At 40.7% G+C, this 23,775-nt stretch overlaps 1 protein-coding gene across 6 annotated transcripts in view; it reads right to left on the bottom strand.

Moving 5' to 3' along the window:
* The window catches only part of Micu1 (mitochondrial calcium uptake 1), a 191,340-nt gene that overhangs the window by 132,570 nt on the left and 34,995 nt on the right, over positions 1 to 23,775 (bottom strand). For all 6 annotated transcript variants that reach the window (XM_008836624.3, XM_008836626.3, XM_008836627.3 and 3 more), the window contains exons 2-4: positions 18,004 to 18,165; positions 7,286 to 7,460; positions 2,265 to 2,427 (exon numbers count right to left, since the gene is read on the bottom strand). In XM_008836624.3, the coding sequence (XP_008834846.1) occupies positions 2,265 to 2,427; positions 7,286 to 7,460; positions 18,004 to 18,164 (499 nt within the window). In that variant the 5' untranslated portion in view covers position 18,165. The remainder of the gene's footprint in view (positions 1 to 2,264; positions 2,428 to 7,285; positions 7,461 to 18,003; positions 18,166 to 23,775) is intronic.

The raw sequence follows: 23,775 nt of genomic DNA, 5'->3' as shown, positions 1-23,775 counted from the left end.
GAGAGAGAGAGAGAGAGAGAGAGAGAGAGAGAGAGAATGAGAATGAATGTGCTCTTCGTCAGGAAACAAACCCTGACCCAAAAAGCTCAAAATAAAATAATAAAGCTAAAAGTAGACATAGTGAGACCCTGTAAATACATAAATAAATGCAGAACACAGTAGGAAAATGTTACTACAAAAATGTATTTAAAATATACTCACTGTACTTTATGATCAAGTAACTACAAGTGTTCTAGGTAAGGTGGTAAACCTAGAAATAATACGAAGTCCAGGATAACTAAACCACAGTAAGATCTGTGATTCTTCTTTCATATTAAAAAAAAAATTGTTTCTTTTTTTATGTGTATGAGGATTTTTCCTGCATGTATGTACGTGCACCACATGCATGCCTGGTGCCTGAGAAGGCCAGAAGAGGGCATTAGATCCCTTGGAACTGGAGATCTAGATGGCTGTGAACCCCCATGTGGGTGCTGGGGACTGAACCTTGGTTCTCTGCAAGAGCAGCCAGTGTTCCTAGCCACTGAGCCATCGCTCCAGCTCTTCTTTTACGCTTTCATTCTCCCATGTAGATGAAAATATAAGATAAATAGGATCAGTCAGTCGCATACAGTGGAAACAGATCATGTTTACAACAGGACATGCGTTGCTCTACCAAACTCATTTGTCTACACAGAACTTTTTAAACCCCCCGCCCCAACCTCTGCCTACCTACCTCAATGCCTGGCTGTGCAGAAATGGTTACTACAATAGTGAGAACCACTCTACACCCACAGCCTGAAGCAGCTCCCTGAGTCAGTATCCTTATACCCAGGGATGGTGATGACAGACTTCACAGAAGGGGGGTGAAACGTGTTCAAGGAACACATGTTCTTTTTTCATTTTCCCACCTAACTGTGGCTACTTTGTATTTTTTGATATTTAGAAGTATTCTTATTCAACTTTTCACTCTGAAATTCATCTGTTCACTTCAAAGCTGCTTAATTTGAGGGCTCATGTAGCCTGTGCTTCGTGGATTATTTTTAAGCAGTTCTAAAACTAAAACTCACAAATTTAGATCTGCTGGGTATTCTGGGATATAATATGTGTGAAGTCATGACAAAATAAAGTTGAAATATGAGCTACTGGCTACAGACCAAGCACCTGAAGACAGAGATTCAAACTATAAAAAGTCATGCTGGGTGTGGTGGTGCACACCTTTAATCCCAGCACTCAGGAGGCAGAGGCAGGAGGATCTCTGTGAGTTCAAGGCCAGCTTGGTCTCCATAGTGAGTTCCAGGCCAGCTGGGGCTACAGGGAGACCCTGTCTCAAAAAAAACCAAGAAAAAAAAAGTCCACCCACTCTTCTTTATTTCAGCTCACATAGAAATAACATATACTTTACTTTGCTGTATCAGTATTTATGGGAATTCTTGCTAATGAGAAAATGAAAATAAAGCCAATTTTCCACTGAATTTCATTTTAATGAACTGGAATTTTCCCTCATGATTATCATCTTAAAGAAAAGTATTCATTATTCTAGCATTTTATGAAAACCAAAGATACTTACACATTCAGTAACTATGTTTATGTTAAAAATGTCTTTCAGTAATTAAAAAAAATGGGGCTGGATATGTAGCTCAGCGGTAGAGTGCTTACATGACATGCTGAAAGCCTTGTATTCAGTTCCCAGCATTATAAAAATAGGTAAACAACGAAGCACTACAAAGTTAAATATCTGCCATGGGGATGCTGGGAATTGAACCCAGGTCCTCTGCAAGAGCAGTCGGTGCTCTTAACCACTGAACCATCTCTCCAGCCCCCTTCCACTATTTTTTGTTTTTTATTATATAACCTTGGACAATTTTCTAGAAAGCCCTCTCTGACCTTTCATACTTAAAGAGCTACGTGCCTCCTGTTTCTACTTCCACAGGACTTCTATACAAATATTCTTTTACAAATTCCACATCATTGAAATTATCTATTTCTGTCTTATGTCCTTCAGGAAAAACAACAACAATAAAAACCTCGATAGCAGTCACAGGAATACAGCATTGCTTTCTGGGACATTCTCAGTACAGGCACTGACCCTCAGCCAGGGAACACTACCTTCTCAACTCCTACTCTCGGCCACAGTGGGCTGTAGAACTGAGCACCATGCCGGGCATTCAACAGTTAACAAGGTGGATTTAATTTCTGCATGGATCTATAACATTTAACAAGCACATAGAGCAAAGTACCCTATATCAAATGAGCACCACAGTCTTATTTTCCCGCTAGCTCCTTACGTTCTGGTTGTTTTTCATTGGGCGTTATGGATCGCACAAAATCTTGTGGAGTCATAAACACTTCTGTTTCACCAGGTTCGTTGATGACTTTCAAAGTGGCAAAATATCTGAAGATTTTGTCTGGTGTGGAGTAGGCTCGAATCCTATTTTCGTATTCCATCACCTAGAATTAGAAATTAGAGAGTGCTAGAACATTCAGGTTGCTCCCCTCCAGCATCCATGTTCATCAATTCCCCTATACTTTTCGCCTTATTTGGGGGAAAATTTCATTATCTCTCTTTTTCTGTTATTGGATTTTTTTTTTTTTTTTGGTTTTTTTGAGACAGGGTCTCCCTGTAGGCCCAGCTGGCCTGGAACTCACTATGTAGACCAGGCTGGCCTTGAACTCAGAGAGATCCGCCTGCCTCTGACTTCCCAGTACTGGGATTAAAGGCGTGAGCCACCACGTCTGGCCCTGCTATTGGATTTTTAATGCAACACATAAGCTCAATTTCAAAAATCTTCAGTTTCTTTCTTGCAAGATATAAGGTTCATGAAACTTGTTTAGAACTTATTTTATGTATTTACTTTTATTTCATTTGTAGGAGTGCATTCCCTGCATGTATGTAAGTTCAGCCATGTTGTACAATGCGCACAAAGGCCAGAAGAGGGCATTGGGTCCCCTGGAACTGGAGTTACAGATGGCTGTTAGCTGCCACATGGGTACTGGGAATCAAACCTGGGTCTTCTGCAAGAGCAGCCAATACTCCTAACCACTGAGCCATCTCTCCTAGAACTTTTTAAAAAAAAGAATTCTCTCATTTCTTCCATAACTGAAAGCTAGCAAGATTTAAAAACTGTCATTAAGAGAATTCAAAAGGTCTCAGTAACAGGGTAAAATGCCATAAATTGTAGCCTACAGGCTCTTAACTATCAACTTAAAAAATTTTTTTTTATTATTTTTATTTTATGTGTATGAATGTATTGCCTGCATGTATGTGAGTGCACCCATGTCATGCAATGCCACAGAGGTCAGAAGAGGGCTTTGGATTCCCCTGGAACTGGAGTTAAGGACGGTCTGTAGCTGCCATGTGGGTGCTGGGAGTTGAACCCAGGTCCTCTGCAAGAGCAGTCAGTGTTCTTAACGGCTGAGCCATCTCTCCAGCCCTTTAAATACCAACTTTTAAAAAGAGATTCACCTTACGTTCTTTCTTCTGTACAATTTCCTGAATTCTAAAAGAAAACAGATTTGAGATTTCTCAGGTTTGAGAGGTAGCAGGCCTTGTAAGACAAAATACATTAAATGATGCCATGAAAAATAAAACTGCAGGGGCTGGAGAGATGGGTCAGTGGTTAAGAGCACCGTCTGCTCTTGCACAGGACCTGGGTTCAATTCCCAGCACCCACATGGCAGCTAACAACCATTGATACTCCAGATCCAGGGGATCCCATGCCTTCTTCTGATCTCCACAGGCACTGCACAACACAGGTGCCCTTACACACAAGCAGGCAATATACTCGCACATAAATACATAAATACACATAAAATAAGAAAACAATAAATAATAGAAAAGAAAAAGAAAACTGTGTATCATGGAAGCTCAAGGTCTGTACTTTAGACTAAAATTAGGTGAACTCCCAACAAATCTCTACATGTGGCATATGGAAAGAAGCTGGCGAACATTTACCCTCATATTGGACACACAAACCTCTAAGAATGGAGTACACAAAACACTATACCAATTACACACTATTTTAGTAAAAATATGTCTCTCATATCTGAATTGTATTTTATCTATTCTCATTTTTTGTGATGGGGTCTCATGTATTTCAGGCTGGCTTTAAACTCGCTCTGGAGACTAGGAGGATCTTGAACTTCTGATTCTGCTGCCTCAGTCTCCTGGAACACTGGGGTTCCAGGTATGCACCACCACACCCAGTTTATAAAGTGCCAGGGATCAAACCCTGGATTTCATGTGCTCTAGGCAAGCATGCTGTGTCAATGCAATAAAACCTAAGCGCTCATACACATTCCATGTGTATAAAGCAGCTAATATTTTTTAAATTATTGGTATTTTAAATTTGTCATATCAACATAGCAATTACTGTAACTGTCAGTCATGGCTAAATTCACTTTCAGGTCATTGGCAGCAGCTGTTTAACAATGGACTTAATTCCACTACCAGATGTGCTTTTAGCAACTGAGAAAGGACTGCTAATTTATAACTCCACACAACCAGAATTCAATGACAACTTGCATTAAAATCTGAGTAGAGGGGCTGGAGAGATTGCTCAGTGGCTAAGAGCATGGCTGCTCTTGCAGAGGACCTGGGTTCAATTCCCAGCATCCACATGGTGGCTAACCACTGTCTGTAACTCCAGTTCCAGGAGATTCGACACCCTCTTCTGGCCTTTGCAGGCACTGTGTGACACGGGTGCACTTACATACATGCAGGCAAAACACTCCTACACATAAAAGAAAAATAATAAAATATAAGAAAAGAAAAACAATTTAAAAAATCTGAATGTTGTGATACTGAATAGCAAAAGTAAAATCATGAATTAAAATTATACATAGATTTTGGCCAAGGAAGGAAGAATGTCTTTATAATACAGTATCAACTGCTTAAGAATAAGCATGTTTTGGGGCTGGAGAGATGGCTCAGCAGTTAAGAACACTGGCTGCTCTTGTAGAGGACCTGGGTTCGGTTCCCAGCACCCACATGACAACAACCATCTATAACTCTAGTTCTAGGGGAATCTGATACCCTCTTCTGTCCTCTATGGGCATTGCATGACCTGGGTGCACTTAATACATGCAGGCAATACACGCATACACACAAAATAAAAATAATAAATAAAAATATTTTAAAAAGCTTAAAAAAGAATAAGCATGTTTTAATTCCTTCATGAAACAAACATGAAGAGCTTTTAAGAGGTAAAGTCTCTTTAAAAAAAAAAGAATCCCTCTTTAGAAAAATGAATCAAACTCTTGAACTCATATAGAATAGTAGATATGATTTTAATAAGCTTATGATTTAAAAAATGTGGGTTATCACAGAATGCTTCTGCCAAGTTTTATAGTCTATTTTTTAAACATTTATTTTTACACATATGTGAGTGTAAATGTGTCTTTAAGTGTGCATGCCACAAGCACATGTGTGGAGGTCAGAGGACATCTTTACCATTTGGGTTATGGAGATTGAATTCAGGGTGTCAGGCTCAGCAGCAAGTGTCTTTACCCACTGAATCATCTCTCCAGACCTAGTTGTATTTATTTTTTAGAGAAGTGCATTTTTGGTTTTATTTAAAAGATCTCATGTCTCTTATTAAATTTATTCTAGATACTTTGTAATTTTTGCTTTTATAAACTGGATATTTTCTATTAATTTAAAAAATAACTAAAGTATTTAAAATTTGCTATTAATAAAAATATGTTTATGGCTGGGAGTGGTGGCGCCTAACTTTAATCCCAACACTTGGGAGGCAGAGGCAGGTGGATCTCTGTGAGTTCAAGGCCAGCCTGGTCTACATACTGAGTTCCAGGCCAGCTGGGGCTACAGGGAGAGCCTGTCTCAAAAAGAAAAAACAAAATATGTTTATGATTATTTAAATTATAGATAGAATAATTCTTACCATGTGTGTATAAGCTACTTAAGTGAATAAACAGACAGGAACTGAAACAAAAATTTTATTGGGGACATGAATAAGTGATGAAATGGATTGCCAGGGAGTGACTACAGAATAACGAACAGAATCCTTTGTTCAAGGATAACGTGGACAATTATCCTTGAACAGAGGTGAGACAGCTCTTCCTCTGAGACTAGGGAAAGAAATAAGAACTGTTTCTGACATAGATTAGATAGGCTTTCCAGCTTCAGGGTCAGAAATTAATACATTACACTGACAGCTTCAGTTTTTCTGTGAAGTATGAGGTATAGTCATCCGCTAAGGAGAAGACAGTGAAATGGAAGCAGGCTAATAAATGGTAATTGAATCATTTGACTCCGTAAAATGGAAAGTATGTAAATGAAACTGCTGGCACAAGGTAAAGCTGAGCTTTCTTTGAATTTACTCAGAATGAAAGAGTAAATACCTCCTTGCTAAGCCAGCCAGGACGCTTGGTGACACGCTTGTGATAGATAACTTTGTTCAAAGTCACCTCAATCAGAAATGGATTTACAAGTTGAGAAGATGCCTTTGTAACTGTATCTAAAAAGTTCTAAATTTCCCAAAGGAATTCTTCTTACAGATGCACAAAACAATGCACAACCACTAATAACTCATCTTGCAGTATCCTCTGTATTTCAACAATGGACAGCAACTCCCTGAGAATTTTAATCCCAACAAGCTAGCTGTCTAAGAAGTTTGTCCTGAGTGTTTATCACTGCTGAACTCACATGTCTAAGGTCACAGGCATCACACAGTGGGACAGAAACTGCCCTGAAGTAAGGCTACATTGCAGGAAGATGTGTTAACTCCATGAAGGGCAAGAGTCACTCAGTTTATGTTGTCACAATTACTTGGCTTTCTAGAAATTGTTTCTAAACAAATCCTATTCTCCTTTTACAATTTAATGTGACAAATCAGAAATAGCATAGAACTCAGCATATATGACAATATTAAACATTAAGAAGATTTAGAAAGCTGCTGGGTGTGGTGGCGCACAACTTTAATCCCAGGCAGAGTCAGGTGAATCTTTGTGAGATCAAGGCCACCCTGGTCTATATAGCGAGTTCCAGGCCAGCTGGGGCTACAGGGAGACCCTGTCTCAAAAAGAAGATCCAGAAAGCAAGAATCATCTTACTATGTGAACCCAAGAGCAAAGAACATGTTCATCCTTAAGACCGGCCCTGGGTACACTTCATTATTTCCTTTGATGTCAATTCCATGGCACCTTTGGCTTAAAACAGGCCGAAAAATAGCAAGAGGTAAAAACTCAGGAGTGACCATGACCCGTCTGGAACACAGGCTAGGAGGCGGCACTCCATCACCTCACCTCAGCATACAGTTCTGATTAACTTGCAAAATTTTGTCCATACTTTTCTGTCTCTGAATCCAGAGCGTTTCTTCTTCTTCTCTTCTGGGTAGGGCTGGACACCAGCCTCTGCAGCCTTTCTTTCACTGCCATCAACTGCCCCGTCATCCTTATTCTTCCCCCTCTCACCGATGTCAGTCTTTACGCAGTTGACACATGGTGGGGATTCTGCATGAGCCCTGGGTATGCAAAAGAGAAGCCTAGATGAATCATGTAGGTTCCTCATATTAACAAGTGAGCTCTCAGCTTACAAGAGCAGCAGCAATCAAATTTGTCAAAAATTCTACATGAAGGTGTTCCTCTAAAACCTGAAATAGCCTGGGCAATCCCATTTTTTGTTTGTTTGCTACAGGTACAAAACAACTGAAAGCAGTGACCTGCTAAGCGGAGTAGGTCAGTCCCAAGAAGATAGAATTGTATGACTCCATTATATGAATGACCAAGATTAGTTAAATTCATAGAGCTGAATGTGGAATGCAGTGGCTGAAGGCCGGGGAGATGGGGACTGTGGCGTGACTGTTTGGTGGATAGGGAGTTCCGGTTTGGGAAGAAGAACAGAGTTCTGGAGATGGACAGAAGGAAGAAAGGCTTTCCAAGGGAATGCCATTTCACGCTTGTAAGACGAAGCTCTGGATCCCTGTTCACGACAATGAGATAAACTTAATATGACTGAGAGATAGGTTTAAAGAAATGGTTGAGATATGAAATTTCATGTGCTGTTTTCTATAACAAAGAAAGAATATAAATAGGGGTTGGGGATTTAGCTCAGTGGTAGAGTGCTTGCTTAGCAAGTGCAAGGTCCTGGGTTCGGTCCTCAGCTCCGGAAAAGAAAAAAAAAAAAAAAAAAAAAAAAATTCTTAAGCCAGGCATGGGGGCACATGCTTTAATCCCAGCACTCTGGAGGCAGAGGCAGGCGGATCTCTGTGAGTTCAAGGGCAGCCTGGTCTACATAGTGGGTTCCAGGACAGCTGGGGCTACAGGGAGACCCTGTCTCAAAAAGACCAATATATATATATATAAAGAGGGGCTGGAGAGATGACTCAGCAGTTAAGAGTGCACACTGCTTTTGCAAAGGGCCTGAGATCAGTTCATAACCAATTGTAACTCCAGCTCCAGGGATATCCAACACCCTCTTCTGGCATCTGTGAGCACCTGCACTCAGATACACATACACACATGGATACGCATAATAAAAGTCTATTTATGTATCTATGTATCTAGCCATCCATCCATCCATCCATCCATCCACCCACCCATCCTTATTATACACACACTTATGAAGATTTCCCAAACATCATGAGCCAGGGTGATTCCTTTATTCATTCAAACTCCTATATCATTTAATGTTTGAACCACAATATACAATTTAGTGTTATAGATGGTTCCTTATGTACTCTTAGAATCTACTTATTCTTCAATTATTAGTCACATGATCTCTGTGTGTGTGTGTGTGTGTGTGTGTGTGTGTGTGTTCCTGTGTGGGAATTCAGTTGTGCGTGTGCCCCAGTGTGCCCTGAGACAATGTCTCTTTGTCACCTGCCTCTGTGCACGTACTCCAGGTTAGCTAGAGCGAGCATGCAGGGATTCTCCAGTCTCTGCCTCTCATTTTTCTGTAGGAGTGCTGGGATTACACATACTACCACACCGTTTTATGTGGATTCTTAGACTAGGCCCTCAGATTTGCATGGCTAGTGCTTTACCCATTGAATCATATTTCAACTCCATTATTTTTTTAAAAAAATTTAAAAAATGTTTCATTTATTATTTTTATTTTATGTGTATGAGTGTATTGCCTGCATGTATGTGAGTGCACCCATGTTGTGAAATGCTGCAGAGGTCAGAAGAGGGCTTCGGATTCCCCTGGAACTGGAGTTAAGAACAGTTCGTAGCCGCCATGTGGGTGCTGGGAATCGAACCCAGGTCCTCTGCAAGAGCAGTCAGTGCTCTTAACCGCTGAGCCATCTCTCCAGCCCCTAAGCCCCATTATTTTTATGAATCAAAAATTGTCAACTAGCTGGGCATAGTGGCACACACTTTTAATCCCAGAACTTGGGAGGCAGAGGCAGGTGAATTTCTGTAAGTTCCAAAGCCTCACTGGTCTACATAGTGAGTTCCAGTCCACCTGGGGCTACAGGGAGTCCCTGTCTCCAAAAGACAGAAAAAAAAAAAAATCCTCAAAAAACAGTTGTCAATGATGCCAGGTCTGGTGGCATGTGTCTGTTATTCCAGCGCACAGGGGCAGAGGCAGGAAGATGAGAGCAAATTTGAGACTAGTTTGATCTACATACCAAGTTCTAGGTCTGAAAAAAAATCAAGTAAGAACAAAACAAAAGACCTCAAATATGGTTCACCCTAACAGACAACTTCATTAACAAGAGCCCAGATGCTGCATTTTTTTCTTTTAAGTCTGCTGGTACCCTCCCCCAAAGGAAACATGTGTGACTGATTAATGAACACAAATAGAAGTCCTTAGTGGTGATGCTCATTGGAAAGAGGTAGAGGAAAAACTATACTGGAATTAAGGTCCCGAGACCTTAAGAATAAAAATCATCTGTCTTAAGATGTCTGTCTTAAGAATAAAATCATCTCTGGCTGGGTATGGTGGCACACGCCTTTAATCCCAGCATGAAGATCTCTGTGAGTTCAAGACTAGCCTGGTCTACACAGGGGGTTCCAAGCCAGGTGGACCTATAGGGAGACTGCCTCAAAAACAGCAGCAACAACAACTAGTAAACACAAAGCCTTTCCCTTCTTTAGAATCTATCAGGCCAGTGAGATGGCTCAGAGCATAAGGATGTGCTGCCAAGCCTGACGACCTGAGTTCAATCCCTGGAACCCACATGGCGGAGAGAACTGACTCCTGCAAGTTGTTCTCCGACCTTTACACACAGGCTGTACACACACGCACACGCACACGCACACGCACACATACACACATACACTAAAACGTTTTTTAATAACCTTTATTAAATTTCTTCTTTGGCTATGACATACCTGTATATACTGTACTCTGATCACTCCCATCCCGCCCTCTTACCTCCCTCCCACTCCTGTCAACTGCTCACCCCCAAAGTCCCATCTCCACATTCATGCCTCTCTGCTTTGTTTGGGGACTCACTAGGTTTAACCACGGCCAACTGTGTGACCTTGGATTTGGAACTGTCCACTGGAGCCTAATGGGCTACCAGTGAAGACACAATGAAGGCAGTGACTGCCACTTTCTTTAAAATATATTTTAAAACAGAAAAATCAGTAATAACAAAACATTCCAAGGTTTGTACACATACAGGCATAAAATATATAATAGCAATAACATTAAAAATGAGAAAGGGAGTTAGCCGGGCGTGGTGGTGCACGCCTGTAGTCCCAACACTTGGGACACAGAGACAGGCAGATCTTCTTGAGTTCAAGGCCAGCCTGGTCTACATAGTGAATTCCAGGACAGCTGGGGCTACAGAGACTAAAAAAAAAAAAAAAAAAAAAAAAAAAAAAAAAAAGAGAAAGGGAATATAAGTACGTCATTGTAAGGTTCCTATGTATAAGGGAAGTGACAATTTTTTGAAGACAGATTATGACAAACTCAAGATGCAAGATATAAAGTCTAGAATAGAGATTGGCAAAGTATAGTCCATGGGTCAAATCCAGCCTCTCACTTAGTTTGTAAAGCCCTTGAATGACATAAGAATGGTTTCTACATCCTCAAATCATTAAAATGAATCAAAATAATAATATTTTGTGGTACATGAAACTTATATGGAATTTAGTTTCCTTACCCATAAAGTTTTCTGAAACTCAGCTGTGGTCACACACTCTTATAGGGTCTATGGCTGCTTCCATAATACAATTTTGCATAATTATAATTCCATAATGCAATTAATATATGTTAATAAACATAAGAAAGGAAGAGAAAAGGAAAAAGAAGGAATATCAATCATAAAAACAAGTGAAAGACAGAGGCTTGGTGGTCTATGCCTATAATCCCAGCACTAGGAGAAAGCTGAGGTAGGTGGATCCTGAGTTGGAGGGTAGACTGACCTATTCTCCAGTCCTTAATCTGAACCTTAAGAATATGCTGACTCCAGGGAAGAAAAAGTTATGGACTTTTAAAAATACAATCACCCAAAACTTTCGAAAGTCAGGCATGATGGTGCACACCTGTAATTCCAGCATTTAGGACGTGGGGACAGAAGAATCAGAAGTTCAAGGTCATCCTTGGCTACAGAGCAAGTTCCAGGCCAGCCTGGGCTACATGACTTTCTTTCTGTATTAAAAACAAACAAACAGGCCGGGCGTGGTGCGCATGCCTTTAGTCCCAGCACTCAGGAGGCACAGGCAGGTAGATCTCTGTGAGTTCAAGGCCAGCCTGGTCTACATAGTGAGTTCTAGGACACCTGGAGCTACAAGGAGACCCTGTTTCAAAAAGACCAATAAATAAATAAATAAATAAATAAACAAATAAACACAACATACAAACAACAAAACAAATATCTTTTTCTTCAACTTCTTCAAGCACAATTTACCACCTTCTTTAAAGTAAGCCAAAGACACTTCTAAATGCACCTGCTTGGGTCATGGAATTCCACTATAGAAGCATCCAGAGCCAGGTGTGGTGGTGCATGCCTGTAATCCTTGCACTTGGGAAGCTGGGGCAGGAAGACTGTCATGAGTTTAGGCCAGTGTTAGCTACACAGCGTGTACCAGGCGAGCCGGGCCTATGAAACAAGACCCTTCCACAACTCCCTTCCCCTCAAAAAGTATCCAGTAATAAATTGTGAAATGTTTGCTATGGAGGTTGGAGAGATGGTTCAGTGGTTAAGAACACTTGTTCTGCCAGCAGTTAAGAACACTTGTGAGCCGGGCCTGGTGGCACACTCCCAGCACTCGGGAGGCAGAGGCAGGTGGATCTCTGTGAGTTCAAGGCCAGCCTGGTCTACATAGTGAGTTCCAGGACAGCTGGGGCTACAGGGAGACCCTGTCTCAAAAAAACAAAAAAAAGAACACTTGTTAGACCCAGGTTTGATTCCCAACATCCACATGGCAGTCAACAACCATCCATAACTCAAGTTCCAGGGGATCCAACACCCTCTTCTGGCTTCTGTGGGCAGTGCACACATGTAGTGCACTTATAAACGTTCAGGCAAAACATTCATATACATAAAATAAAAAAATAAAATATTTGTATAAGGTTTGCTATATATTACAGTAAAACAGACAAAAATGCACTTTGAACTTCCCCTTTTCCCTCCTTTGCTTCCGCTCCTTCCTTTCTCTCTCTGTCCACAGGTCTAGATGTCTCACATGTCTCTAGCTCTTCCTCTCAATTTGGCCTAGAAATTTTCCTAAGCTCATGCCCTCCTTTCTAAGGCACCCACACTCTCACCAGCATCTCAGATAGCATTAGTATCTTGCAGTCACTTCTTCCCGTTCCCTGTTCCTTTTGCTGTTGCTCTATCAGTCATTCCTAAAACCTGCCTACAGAGCTGTCACAAGCTTTCTGTTTTCTGGCTGCCATGGTTATGAGTCTCTTCAAAACCTTTGTCTTAAGAATAAAATCTCAAGTCCTTAGCAGTATATGGAGCTGCTTACAGAACAGACTCAAGCTTTTTGAAAGCTAGCCTTTTCTTCCAGCACTCACTCTTTTTGTCCCCATCACCCCCCCACATACATAGCCAAAAATAATTGACATACACTGACATCTTATGTTTTAAGAGTTTGGGACAAAGGTTTACTTATTCTTTTTTAATATTTTTAAAAAGTGTGTGTGTGTGTGTGTGTGTGTGTGTGTGTGTGTGTGTGTATGCATGTACAGGTACCTGTAGAGTCCAGAAGATAATGCTGGATTCCCTAGAGCTAGAGTTACAGGGAGTTGTGAACTGTCCCATGTAGGTGCTGGGAACTTAACTCAGGTCCTCTGCAAGAGCAGCAAATGCTCTTAACCACTAAGCCTTCTCTCCAGTCCAGTATAACAGTATAGGCCTACTCAGGGACTGATCCAACAAGGGTAGGATTCAAGTCTAGGCATGTAGAGTATTCTACAATTAAATGCAATGCTGTGCTAAGCACTGAAGAATTCATTTAATCTTCCTAACATTGCAGAGGTAGACATTATCATTCTGATTTTATGGATAAGGAAACCTAAGTGCATGTGTATGTCAACGCTCACACACACACACACACACACACACACACACACACACATACACACACACACTCATAGAAGATGGTTGGTAAGAACAGAACAGAAAACAGTTTGGTCAGTTCTTCAAAATGAATTACCAGATGACCCAGTGTGCTGGTTAGTTTTTGTCAACTTGATACCGACTAGAAATACCAGGGAAAAGGGACCCTCAATTGGAGAATTTCCTCCATTGGAATTGCCTATGGTCATGCCTATTGCTGATTGATTTGGGAGGGCCCAGTGCACAGTGGCAGCCATGGGAGGGTGACCCTGGGTTGTGTAAGAAAGCAGGCTGTGCACAGGCAGGAGGAGCAAACCAGTAAGCAGTGTTCCTCATGGTCTGTGCTTTGTTCCTGTCTCCAGATCTCTACCCTGAGTTCCCACTTGACTTCTCTCAAAGATGAACTGTCACTTGGAAGTGTAAGATGTAATAAACCTTTTCCTCCCCAAGTTGTTTTCAGTCAGAGTGTTTTCTCACAGCAATAGAAGGCAACTAGAACACCCAGTAATTTCACTCCTAGGTGTATAGCCATGAATGACGTAACATATTCCACCCCAAAGCTTGTGAGTGCTCATAGCACTACTATCAGGAGAAGAACCCCCTCCAAAAAACAAAAAGCAAAAAAGATAACCCAAGCCCAGAAGTAACTCAAATGTCTATCAACAGATGACGGGTAAATACAATTCAACACATGGGTACAGTAGAAAATCTGGCCATATGAAGAACTGAAATACTGATTCATACGACAACCGACAACATGGGATGAATCTCGAAAACACTGTACTAAGCCAAGGAAGCCAGTGGAAAAGATCACACGGTAAATTATTCTCCTTACGTGAAGTGAACAGGAAAGGCAGAAAGTAAATTAGCAGTTGGCTGGGGCTGATGACTGGGGGATGGGAAACAACTGCGACAGGGCATAAGGTTTCTGAAGGGTGACCAAAATGCTGCAGAGATAGTGGTGATGGTTGTACTACTTTGTAAAAAAAATACTAAACCCCACTGGATTGTACACTTTAGATTAATAAACAATATGGTGAATTCTATCTCAATAATGCTTTAACAAAAATTAACACATATACAGATCGATGCACTAGAACCACAAAACACTGCTAAGAAAATTTTCCAAAAAAAGCAAGTATATGAAGAAAACACAGTATTCATGAATTGAAAGCCTTAAGATAATGATTCTCCCCAATTTCATCGAGATTTAATACAGTTCCATTCAAAACCCCAGCAGGTTTCATCATAGAACTGACAGGCTGATTATAGTTTACGGGGCTGTTCAGGTTTCATTTCTGTTGTTGAGATGAAGTACCCAACACAAAGCAGCTTAGAGGAAAAGGGGGCTTACTTGCTTACAGCCCATTACTGTGGGGAAGTCAAGGCAAGAACCTGAAGTGTCACATCCACAGTCTAGAGCAGAAAGAATAAACAGGTGGATCCTTGCTTGCTTACTTACTCTAACATGATTCCCAGCCCAGCCCTGGGATGGTGCCACCCACTGATTAAAGGAAGATTTATCAATTAACAATCAGGATAATCCCCCACAGACATGCTTGCAGGCCAATCTCATGGAGGAAATCCCTAAACTGATCTTCCCTTCCTAATGACTCTAGGTTGTATCAGCTTGACTGATAAAACTGAAAAGCACAGGGACCTAAAGTACAAGAAAAACCAAGGGCTGTGGATATATCTCAGTGGCAGAGCACTTGTCTAGCACGTGTGAGGATTCCTAGCACTGCAAAAATATAATGAAGAAAAAAAATTTTTTTAAAGGTCAGTGGCCAGGCGTGGTGGCACACGCCTTTAATCCCAGCACTTGGGAGACAGAGGCAGGCAGATCTCTGTGAGTTCAAGGCCAGCCTGGTCTACATAGTGAGGACAGCTGGAGCTACAGGGAAACCCTGTCTCCAAAAGGCCAAAAAAAGAAAAAATTTAAAGACTAGTATTTAAGATACGTTACACCGTCCTAAAGAGGGGCAGTGACTACCGTGAATACAGTTTCAGGCAGCAAAGCCATTCATACACTGACTTTAGCAAGTTTATCAGCATGATTCCAGATAAAGGAAAGTCAACAAATGGTGTTAGAATAACTAATTCAGGGGCTGAGAGGGCAGCTCAGAGGCACAGATCTTACCTAGCACATGCAGGCCTTGGCTTCAATCACCAGCACCACACAAAAAAATACAGAATCAAGGCTCTATCTCAAACCAACCACAAAAACTAACATAAAAGCAGTCATAGATCTAAACACAAAAGCTAAAACTATAAAACAGACTATACAAGAGAAAAACTTTATATGTGGGAATAAACAAAAATCACTAACCTATAAGAAGCTACTGATCGAGTGGACTTTCTCAAAATTGAGTGTTTCTGCTCTTCAAAAGGCAGTATGAGAAAGGTGAGAATGCATACCATTCACTACGAAAAATATATACAGTAAATACTCACCCGCCAAAGTCTTATGACCAATCAACACAAAAAACTTTTAACACTCAATAATAAGGCAACTTGGGCTGGAGAGATGGCTTAGGGGTTGAGAGCGTATACTGCTCTGTTTCCCAGCACCCATGTTGGGCTGATGACAACTGCCTAAAACACCATTTCCAGGAGATCTGACACCCTCTTCTGGCCTCCAAGGGCACCTGCACTCATGTGCACATACCCTCACACACACACATAATTTGAAAAATAAAGAGTACAAAAGAAAATAAAACAATTTAATTTTTAGTAGCAAAAGAGACCACAGAAATGACCAATAATTCTGGGAAGATGCTCAGCATCACCATTAGGGAAATATAAATCAACCACAGTGAAATGTCATAATGCTCTAAAATAGTTAACATAAAAATGGGTGAATTTACACACGTGTAGGCAATATACTCATACACATAAAATAAAAATAAATAAAATATTTTAAAAAGTTTTTTAAAAGAGTGATTGTTGCTGACGTGGTGGCACACGCCTTTAATCTCAGCACTTGGGAGGCAGAGACAGGTGGATCTCTGTGAGTTTGAGGCCAGCCTGGTCTACTTAGCGAGTGCCAGGCCAGCTGGGACTACAGGAAGACCCTGTCTCAAAAATACCAAAAAAGAAAAAAAAAAAAAAAGTGATTGCTGAGCAAGTTAAGATCTTGTGCACTGTTCGAAGAAGTATTTAACTGTATCAACCCATTGGAAAACTATTTGGCAGTTGTGAATTATAACTTATATGTACTTGCCAGGCGTGGTGGCACATGCCTTTAGGCTCAAGCACTCGGGAGGCAGAGGCAGGGGGATCTCTGAGTTCAAGACCATCCTGGTTTACATAGTGGCCAGCTGGGGCCAGGGAGACCCTGCCTCAAAAAAAAAAAAAAGTTATACGTACCTAGCAATTATATTCCTAGGTATTTAACCAAGAAATGAAGATTTATATATGAATTTCAAGGCAGTTTTATTAAAGAGAGGAAAAAACTTAGAAACAACCCGAATATTCTGCAACTGGTAAATGGACAAATTGTGATACTCATTCAAAAGGATACTATTTGACTACAAAAGGATTCCAGCTTCTGATACATACGGATAAATTTCAGAAGCACGGGGCCTAAAGAAGCCACACCAAAAGACACACTTTTGCTGCTTATGTTGCTACTGCCTTTCCTTTGTTTGCTTGTTTTAAAGACAAGCTCCCCACAAACTGCAATGGGGTTGTCTCAGTCCCCCAAGGCCTGGGATTTGAAGCCTATGTCACCATACTTGGCTCTAAAAAAATACATTCTTTATGATTTCATCTACTTGAAATTTTAGAAATATAAAACTAATCTACACTGGTAAAAGTCAGCTTAGTAGTTTCTTGGAATGGTGGGTACTGTGAGGCTGACTGGGAAGAGGCCAAAGGAGGGACCTTACAGGCTGGCAGAAAAGTTCTGTGTCTTGATTTATGGGTGGTTACACAACTACATATACTGGTTAATAATCATTGGTCTTTATGTTAAAATGGGCACACATTATTATATACCTATTATTTTATTCTTCAAGAGAATTCATTAAAAGTAAATGTATATAAATGTTTATAAATGTACTTTTTTTTAATAGCAACTTAAAGACAGGGTGAACAAAGTGCAAGATAAAATAAAGTGGGCTATAGTCAGAAACACAGAAGACTGTGAACTATTACATTTTTTTTCCTTCCAGGGAAGTTTCAATAACTAGTAAGAAAATTATCAGGTGACACCAGAGTACTAAAGATTATCAATTAATTTCAAAACCAACCTTGAAGTTTAAGAAAACATTCATTTTCTAAAGACATTCCTACATCATGATGAAAATATTCAACAGGGGAGACAGGCAAGACCTCAAGCACTGTTTTCTGTCTTCTGCTTTGGGATGACAGTGCTATTATTTGAAACATCTTATTTCATTGACCAGCATCATCAATGCTGAATGATTCATCAAAGAGATTCCGGTACAAAGTAAAGCTGGAAATCAATAACTCTCCAATATCAGAGACAGCTGGAAGAATAAAAATCCCAGCTGGAATCTGCTGGTCAGATAGTACTCACCTATTCCACAAGAGACCAGTACTTGCAGTTACTGCAGATGCGCCCAAGAAAGCCACCATCATTAGTCTTCGCCTGGTCTGTGTGGGATGTGACGCTCCATGGTACCACCGAGAGCCCACAGCTAGTTCTGCCAATGCAGAAAGGGCATTAAGACGAAACATCCTGTGGACAAACAGTAGAAATGTCACTTCTAAGCTGCTGCTGCTGGTGTCAATGATAACGATGATGATGATGATGATGATGATGGCAGTAACATCACCAAGAAACACTGATTAAGTACTCATTTGATGTCACACACAATCTAAGTGCTTAGCATATATTAGCCTCAGAAAAATTTATGAGAAAGTACCAGTACTCATAAATAAAATATATCAAAGTATGGCCAGGTGTGGTGGCACACGCCTTTAATCCCAGCACTCGGGAGGCAGAAGGCAGGTGGATCTCTGTGAGTTCAAGGCCACCTTGGTCTGCAAAGTGAGTTCCAGGACAGCTGGGGCTACAGGGAGATCCTGTCTCAAAAAGACCAAATAAATAAATAAATAAACAAACAAATAAATAATATCAAAGTAAAATTAGAAAACAGAAATCACATGATAACTTGGGGAATTCTTATATAAAACAGTATTAATTGTAATAGGAAATTAATTACTCAGAAGTAAAGCAATAGAAGATACAAGAAGCAGCCACTACTCTGAGGGTAATCAGAGAATACCAGGAAGGGCCAGTCCAACCAGGGATGAGTTCTAAACCTCGAGGAAAACAGAGGCTTCAGAATTTTACGAAGGTATAACACCAGCAGAATTCACTAGAAAGCCACTCTGGGATGCCAGAGAAAGCTACAGAGACCTCATGCCAGCCGACTTTGTTGGGAAGGGGTTCTTTGGGGGCTAGGGAAACCTCTCAAGGGGAGACACCATAGTAAGTAATTCACTAGGAAATTGCACGTGAGAGAGTTGCGGCCGAAACTCCCTAGAGCTGAGAACTACTGAATGTCCCACTACAGCGCGTATGCCACAGCAGCCAAATGTGAAGATCACACAGTGGGGAAGGAACACCCCTTCCTTCTGCAGCCCCTCTACTGTCTGTTGAACAGTAACTGGCAGAGAGAAATTTCCAGGCTCACAGACAGGACAATGAAAACCAGATCTGGAACTGAAAAGCAATGGACACTCACTGAGTGTCACTCAATGGATTCACTCACTTTACAAGTATAAAGTGTGCGCTAAAAAGCAGGGGATGCAGAACTTCCATCTGGAAGAGTTTGCATTGCGTACTTTATTTAATGCTGATAGGTGCTTTTGTTAAAATTATTTAAGTTTTAATTAACGCTTCTTCATGCCTAGGACCTTAGAAACCTTCTTTCCCACTAGATTCTTTTCATTCCATACTTAAAATATCACTAAAGAAACTAAAAGCCAGGTGTGGTGGCCCATGCCTTTACAGGCTAGCCTGGTCTACATAGTGAGTTCCAGGACAGCTGGGGTTACAGGGAGACCCTGTCTCAAAAAGGCCAAAAAAAAAAAAAAAATTCCTTCAATGTTTTGTTTTATAGCAGAGACATCTGAGACCTTCTCACCAAGATGGTACCAAGAGTGAAGTTCTCTCCCTTCCAAAGCTATACCTGACACAAAGGTTTGAAAGGCTGACTTAAAACTGTTCACAGCCACAAAAAAGATGTTTATGTCCGGCACCTTCCAGGCAGCCAGGACACTGGAAGCAGGCCAGTGCCAGTCCTCGGAAAAGCACTTCAGGAGAAACAAGCCTGGCCATTATGGCTCATTCAAGTTCTCCACTGAGGAACACAAAAGATAACACACTTAGGTTGGAGTGATGGCTCAGTGGTTCGGAGCACTTAGTGCTCCTGCAAAGAAGGGGTTCTGTTTGGTCCCCAGCACCTCCAGCTCACAGCTCTACATAGCTCAAGTTCTAGGGGACCCAACACCTTCTTCCAGCCTCTACAGACACTGGACACATGCGGTGTACATATACACCTGCAGATAAACCCTTATACACACAAAATACATTTTTAAAAAAAGTTTTAAACAAAAGACAACACACTTGTGCTCCCCACAGATGTCAAGGGCAACAAGCGCCAGATCACACAGGCTGTAAAGCTCTGTGACACTGCTGTGGCCAAAGTCAACACCCTGCTGAGTACTGATGGAGAGAAGGCTTATGCTCCACTGGTTCCTGACTTATGATGCTTTGCATGTTGCCAGTGAAAATGGGACTGTCTATACTGAGTGTAGCTGATTAATTCTAAATAGATATTTTTCATCCTAAGAAATATCTGTATTAGTTCATATTATTGTTCAATTGACATCCTTCTTCATACCCCCATTCTATAGGCAAACTGCTTTCCTGTTCTTTCCATTTTGGGTGTGTTTTACCATGTTCCTCACTTTGGCCAATGGAACACACACTAATTCCACCAAGTATTTTTAAGAGGTACTGCTGTTAGCCTTCCTCTGCTCCACACAGAGATCATGCTGGAAGAAGACGCTGGCCCTTCTACCTAGGTCTCATAAGGAAGAGATCTCAGCCTGGAAAACAAACAAACAAACAAACAAAAAAACCCAAAACAAACAAACAAAAACCCCACTTGTAGGTCCAGCTGAACCAGCTGAGCACAGAGACCTGCAGTGGAAGTCACTAAGATTTGGGGTTCTTTGTTGCTAAGCAAAAGCTGGCTAATTCAACATCCAAGAGGATTACTGGGAAATTCTCACTGAACCAAGATTTATTTGAAACATTAAAAAAAAATTTCACTACATTTTCTTTCTGTCTGTGTGTCTGTATGCACAGATGTACCTGTGCCTACACATACACACACATATGCCATGGCATGTGTGTGGAGTTCAGAGGACAATTTGTGGGAGCTGGGTCTCTCTTTCCATGATGTGAGTTCCAGGGATTGAACTCAGGTTGTTAAGTTTGGTGGCAAATGCCTTTACTAGTTGAGTCATTTTGCTGGAGCTCTGAAACATTTAAAAACTGGTATTTCTAAAATGATATCTTATAGAAGTATAATGATATTATAAATGGGGACTGGAGGGGAGCACAGGTGGTAAAGTGCTGCCTTACAAGCACAAGGATCTCAATTCAATCTCCCAAACTCTTTTTAAAACAGAACAAAACAAATAAAAAACCAGGGCATGGAAGTACAAATTTGCAATCCCAGCACTGGAGAGGTAGAGATGGGCAGATCACTCACCCTGTCTTAAAAAAAAAAAAAGTGGATGCTCCCTGAATACAACCACCAATGTTGAGGTGTCTCCTGGCCTCCATACAAGCTTATACACATATGCTCATTTGCACACATATAAACACATATACAAAAATTATAAATGACAGAAAGTTAAAGACTATGTTGAGGCTGGGTTACTCAGATTTTGTTTTATTCAGATTTTAGCCTCAACAATGCAAAATTTTGACCAAATGGTGGAAATGTCTGGGGCAACCCAAAAACCTTAGGGTCATTTTGGACACTTTCATCTGGAGAATTAATGTGAAATGATTCTTTTCCCTCCAGGCCACAGGAGGCCTTTGGTTCTATTGCACCAGACAGACAGGTGGAGGAAGGGGAATCCATTAACCTTTTTGTGGGGACGATTCATTTGAATCCCACAAGTATCTATCAATGCCCCCATCCCACCCTGAACTTTCATTTTTCTCAAAGCACAGCATTCTGCTTCTTAATTTAAATTACCTAGGGCAATGTATTTGTTCATAAATTTGCTTCCCCACGTGGCCCTTCCAACAGTTCCTTCCAACATTTTTCTTCTCCTTTGTAAACACACAGCCAAGAACAGGGCTTATATCACCTGTTAACTATTTCATTTTCACATGAAAAATGCCTGCATATAATCAATTACACAGGTCCTAGCTCCTAATATTTATATATACTAGCAATCCCTTAATTTACTAAGAGAACTGTGTGCTTTACTGTTGGGGTTTAAGTCAGGTTCAATTGCTTAGTTGTGTCCTACTCACTGGTTTGGTTATCGACTCTTCTCTGAGGCTTTGGTAAATCTTGCCTCTAATCTCCTTTGTTCAAGCTAGGTCCAATTTCAAAGTTGGAGCTAAATCCTGCTGTCCTTATAGACAAAGTGGAAAAATGTTTGCTTTTTCTCCTATCTTCTGTAGCTTAAGTTTCAGTAACATAATCCCAACACCACTCCCCAGCCTCAGAAATCATCCCATTCTATTGCACATGCTATAATAAAATCCAGTATCAAGAGAGGCTGTCCATTATATTTTCTTTCCATCTGACACCTTCTGAATCACTCTTTTCTGATTCATTTAAAATTAACATTTCCCAAATCCAAACATACATCTACATAAATAGCACTGCTTTCGACTACAGCAAAAATGAGCACAACTAACACACATGTCTGGAGAAACACTACTCATCGCTGACGATCTGGGAAATTCTCAATGTGAAAAACAAGTCATATACCAATACAAAAGCAAGCTAGGAGATTGGGTCTGATCAAATCAGGAGAGTGACTAGGTAAGCCACATTCAACTAAGACGACCCTTTGAATGCCAGACTGAGGATGTGTATCACCTAGGAATTCTTAAATAGGAAAATATCATGGCAAAAAAAAAAAAAAAAAAAGGTTTAGGAGCTGGAGAGATGGCTCAGCAGTTAAGAGAGCTTGAAGCTCTTCCAGAATACCTCAGTTCAGTTCCCAGTACCCAGTGGGGTGGCTCACAACTGCCTGTAACTCCAGTTTTCAAGGGATCCGATGACCAGCACACACACACACACACACACACACACACACACACACACACACCAATCTGTTAACCAGCAATGTAGGGAAGAAATTGTAAAGAACTAAAGGCAGAGCTGAACAGTGATGTGGTAAGTGTAGGCACAAGGCAACAACTTTAGTACTAGATGATGATGAATGTCAGATTAAGATAAGCATAGAAACCAAAACCAGAATCGAACAAAGAGAAAATGATCAGATATTAGTATCTAATACACCAGTCTAGAATACACAGAAGATAAAAAGCAGAAAGAGTTTAAAATAATGACGACACCAAGGAGTACAGTAAAAGGCAGAAAGGACTAGGAATGCAGTAACTAAGCTGAAGTCTCAACCCTAGTACTAAACAACTGTGCATACGGATGTTTATCTCCTCTGGGGCAAGAGTTCACCCATTGGTCCAAAGAAAGAATCACCTAGGGCTAGGGATGGAGCTCAGAGATACAGGAGTCCCCTGGGTGTACAAGGCCCTGGGTTTGATCCCCAGCACTGCCTCACAACTATTCCCATTAAAAAAGGGGAAGAAAAAAAAAATCCCACTCAGATGGGTTTGGAGTTCAAAACATTATAAGCTTTTGTTATTGTTGTTTTGGTTTTTGAGTGTGGAAAACCTTTTCTTTTGCTGGTGAAAAACACCATAACAAAATTTAACCTGTTCCTCAGGGAGAAGGACTAAATTCACAGTGCATATTCAAGATATGTTAATTTTGAAAATATATTTGTGTGTCACAGCTCTAAGAGATTTCAAGCTTTAGTAGTCCCGAGTTTTATTAACATTCCACTTAAACCTCAATTTGCTGCTGGTTGTAATCTCACTCCCCAAAGAATATCTCAAAAGATATCTCTAAATATCTTCTCCACTGGAATTTTCATAGATGCCAAGTAAATGAAATTCCACTAAGAACAGCTTCATCATAACCAAATCCATAACATAACATAACTGGTTGATGTGTTAAGTTTTGATGAGAAACAATTTAAGGAGATCAGCTTTCCC

Source organism: Nannospalax galili, unplaced genomic scaffold (genome assembly GCF_000622305.1).
Source record: "Nannospalax galili isolate Female #2095 unplaced genomic scaffold, S.galili_v1.0 scaffold1437, whole genome shotgun sequence".
NCBI classification, from domain to species: domain Eukaryota; kingdom Metazoa; phylum Chordata; class Mammalia; order Rodentia; family Spalacidae; genus Nannospalax; species Nannospalax galili.
The sequence above is the reverse complement of the archived record's forward strand: the minus strand, read 5'-3'. Positions and strand labels throughout refer to the sequence as shown.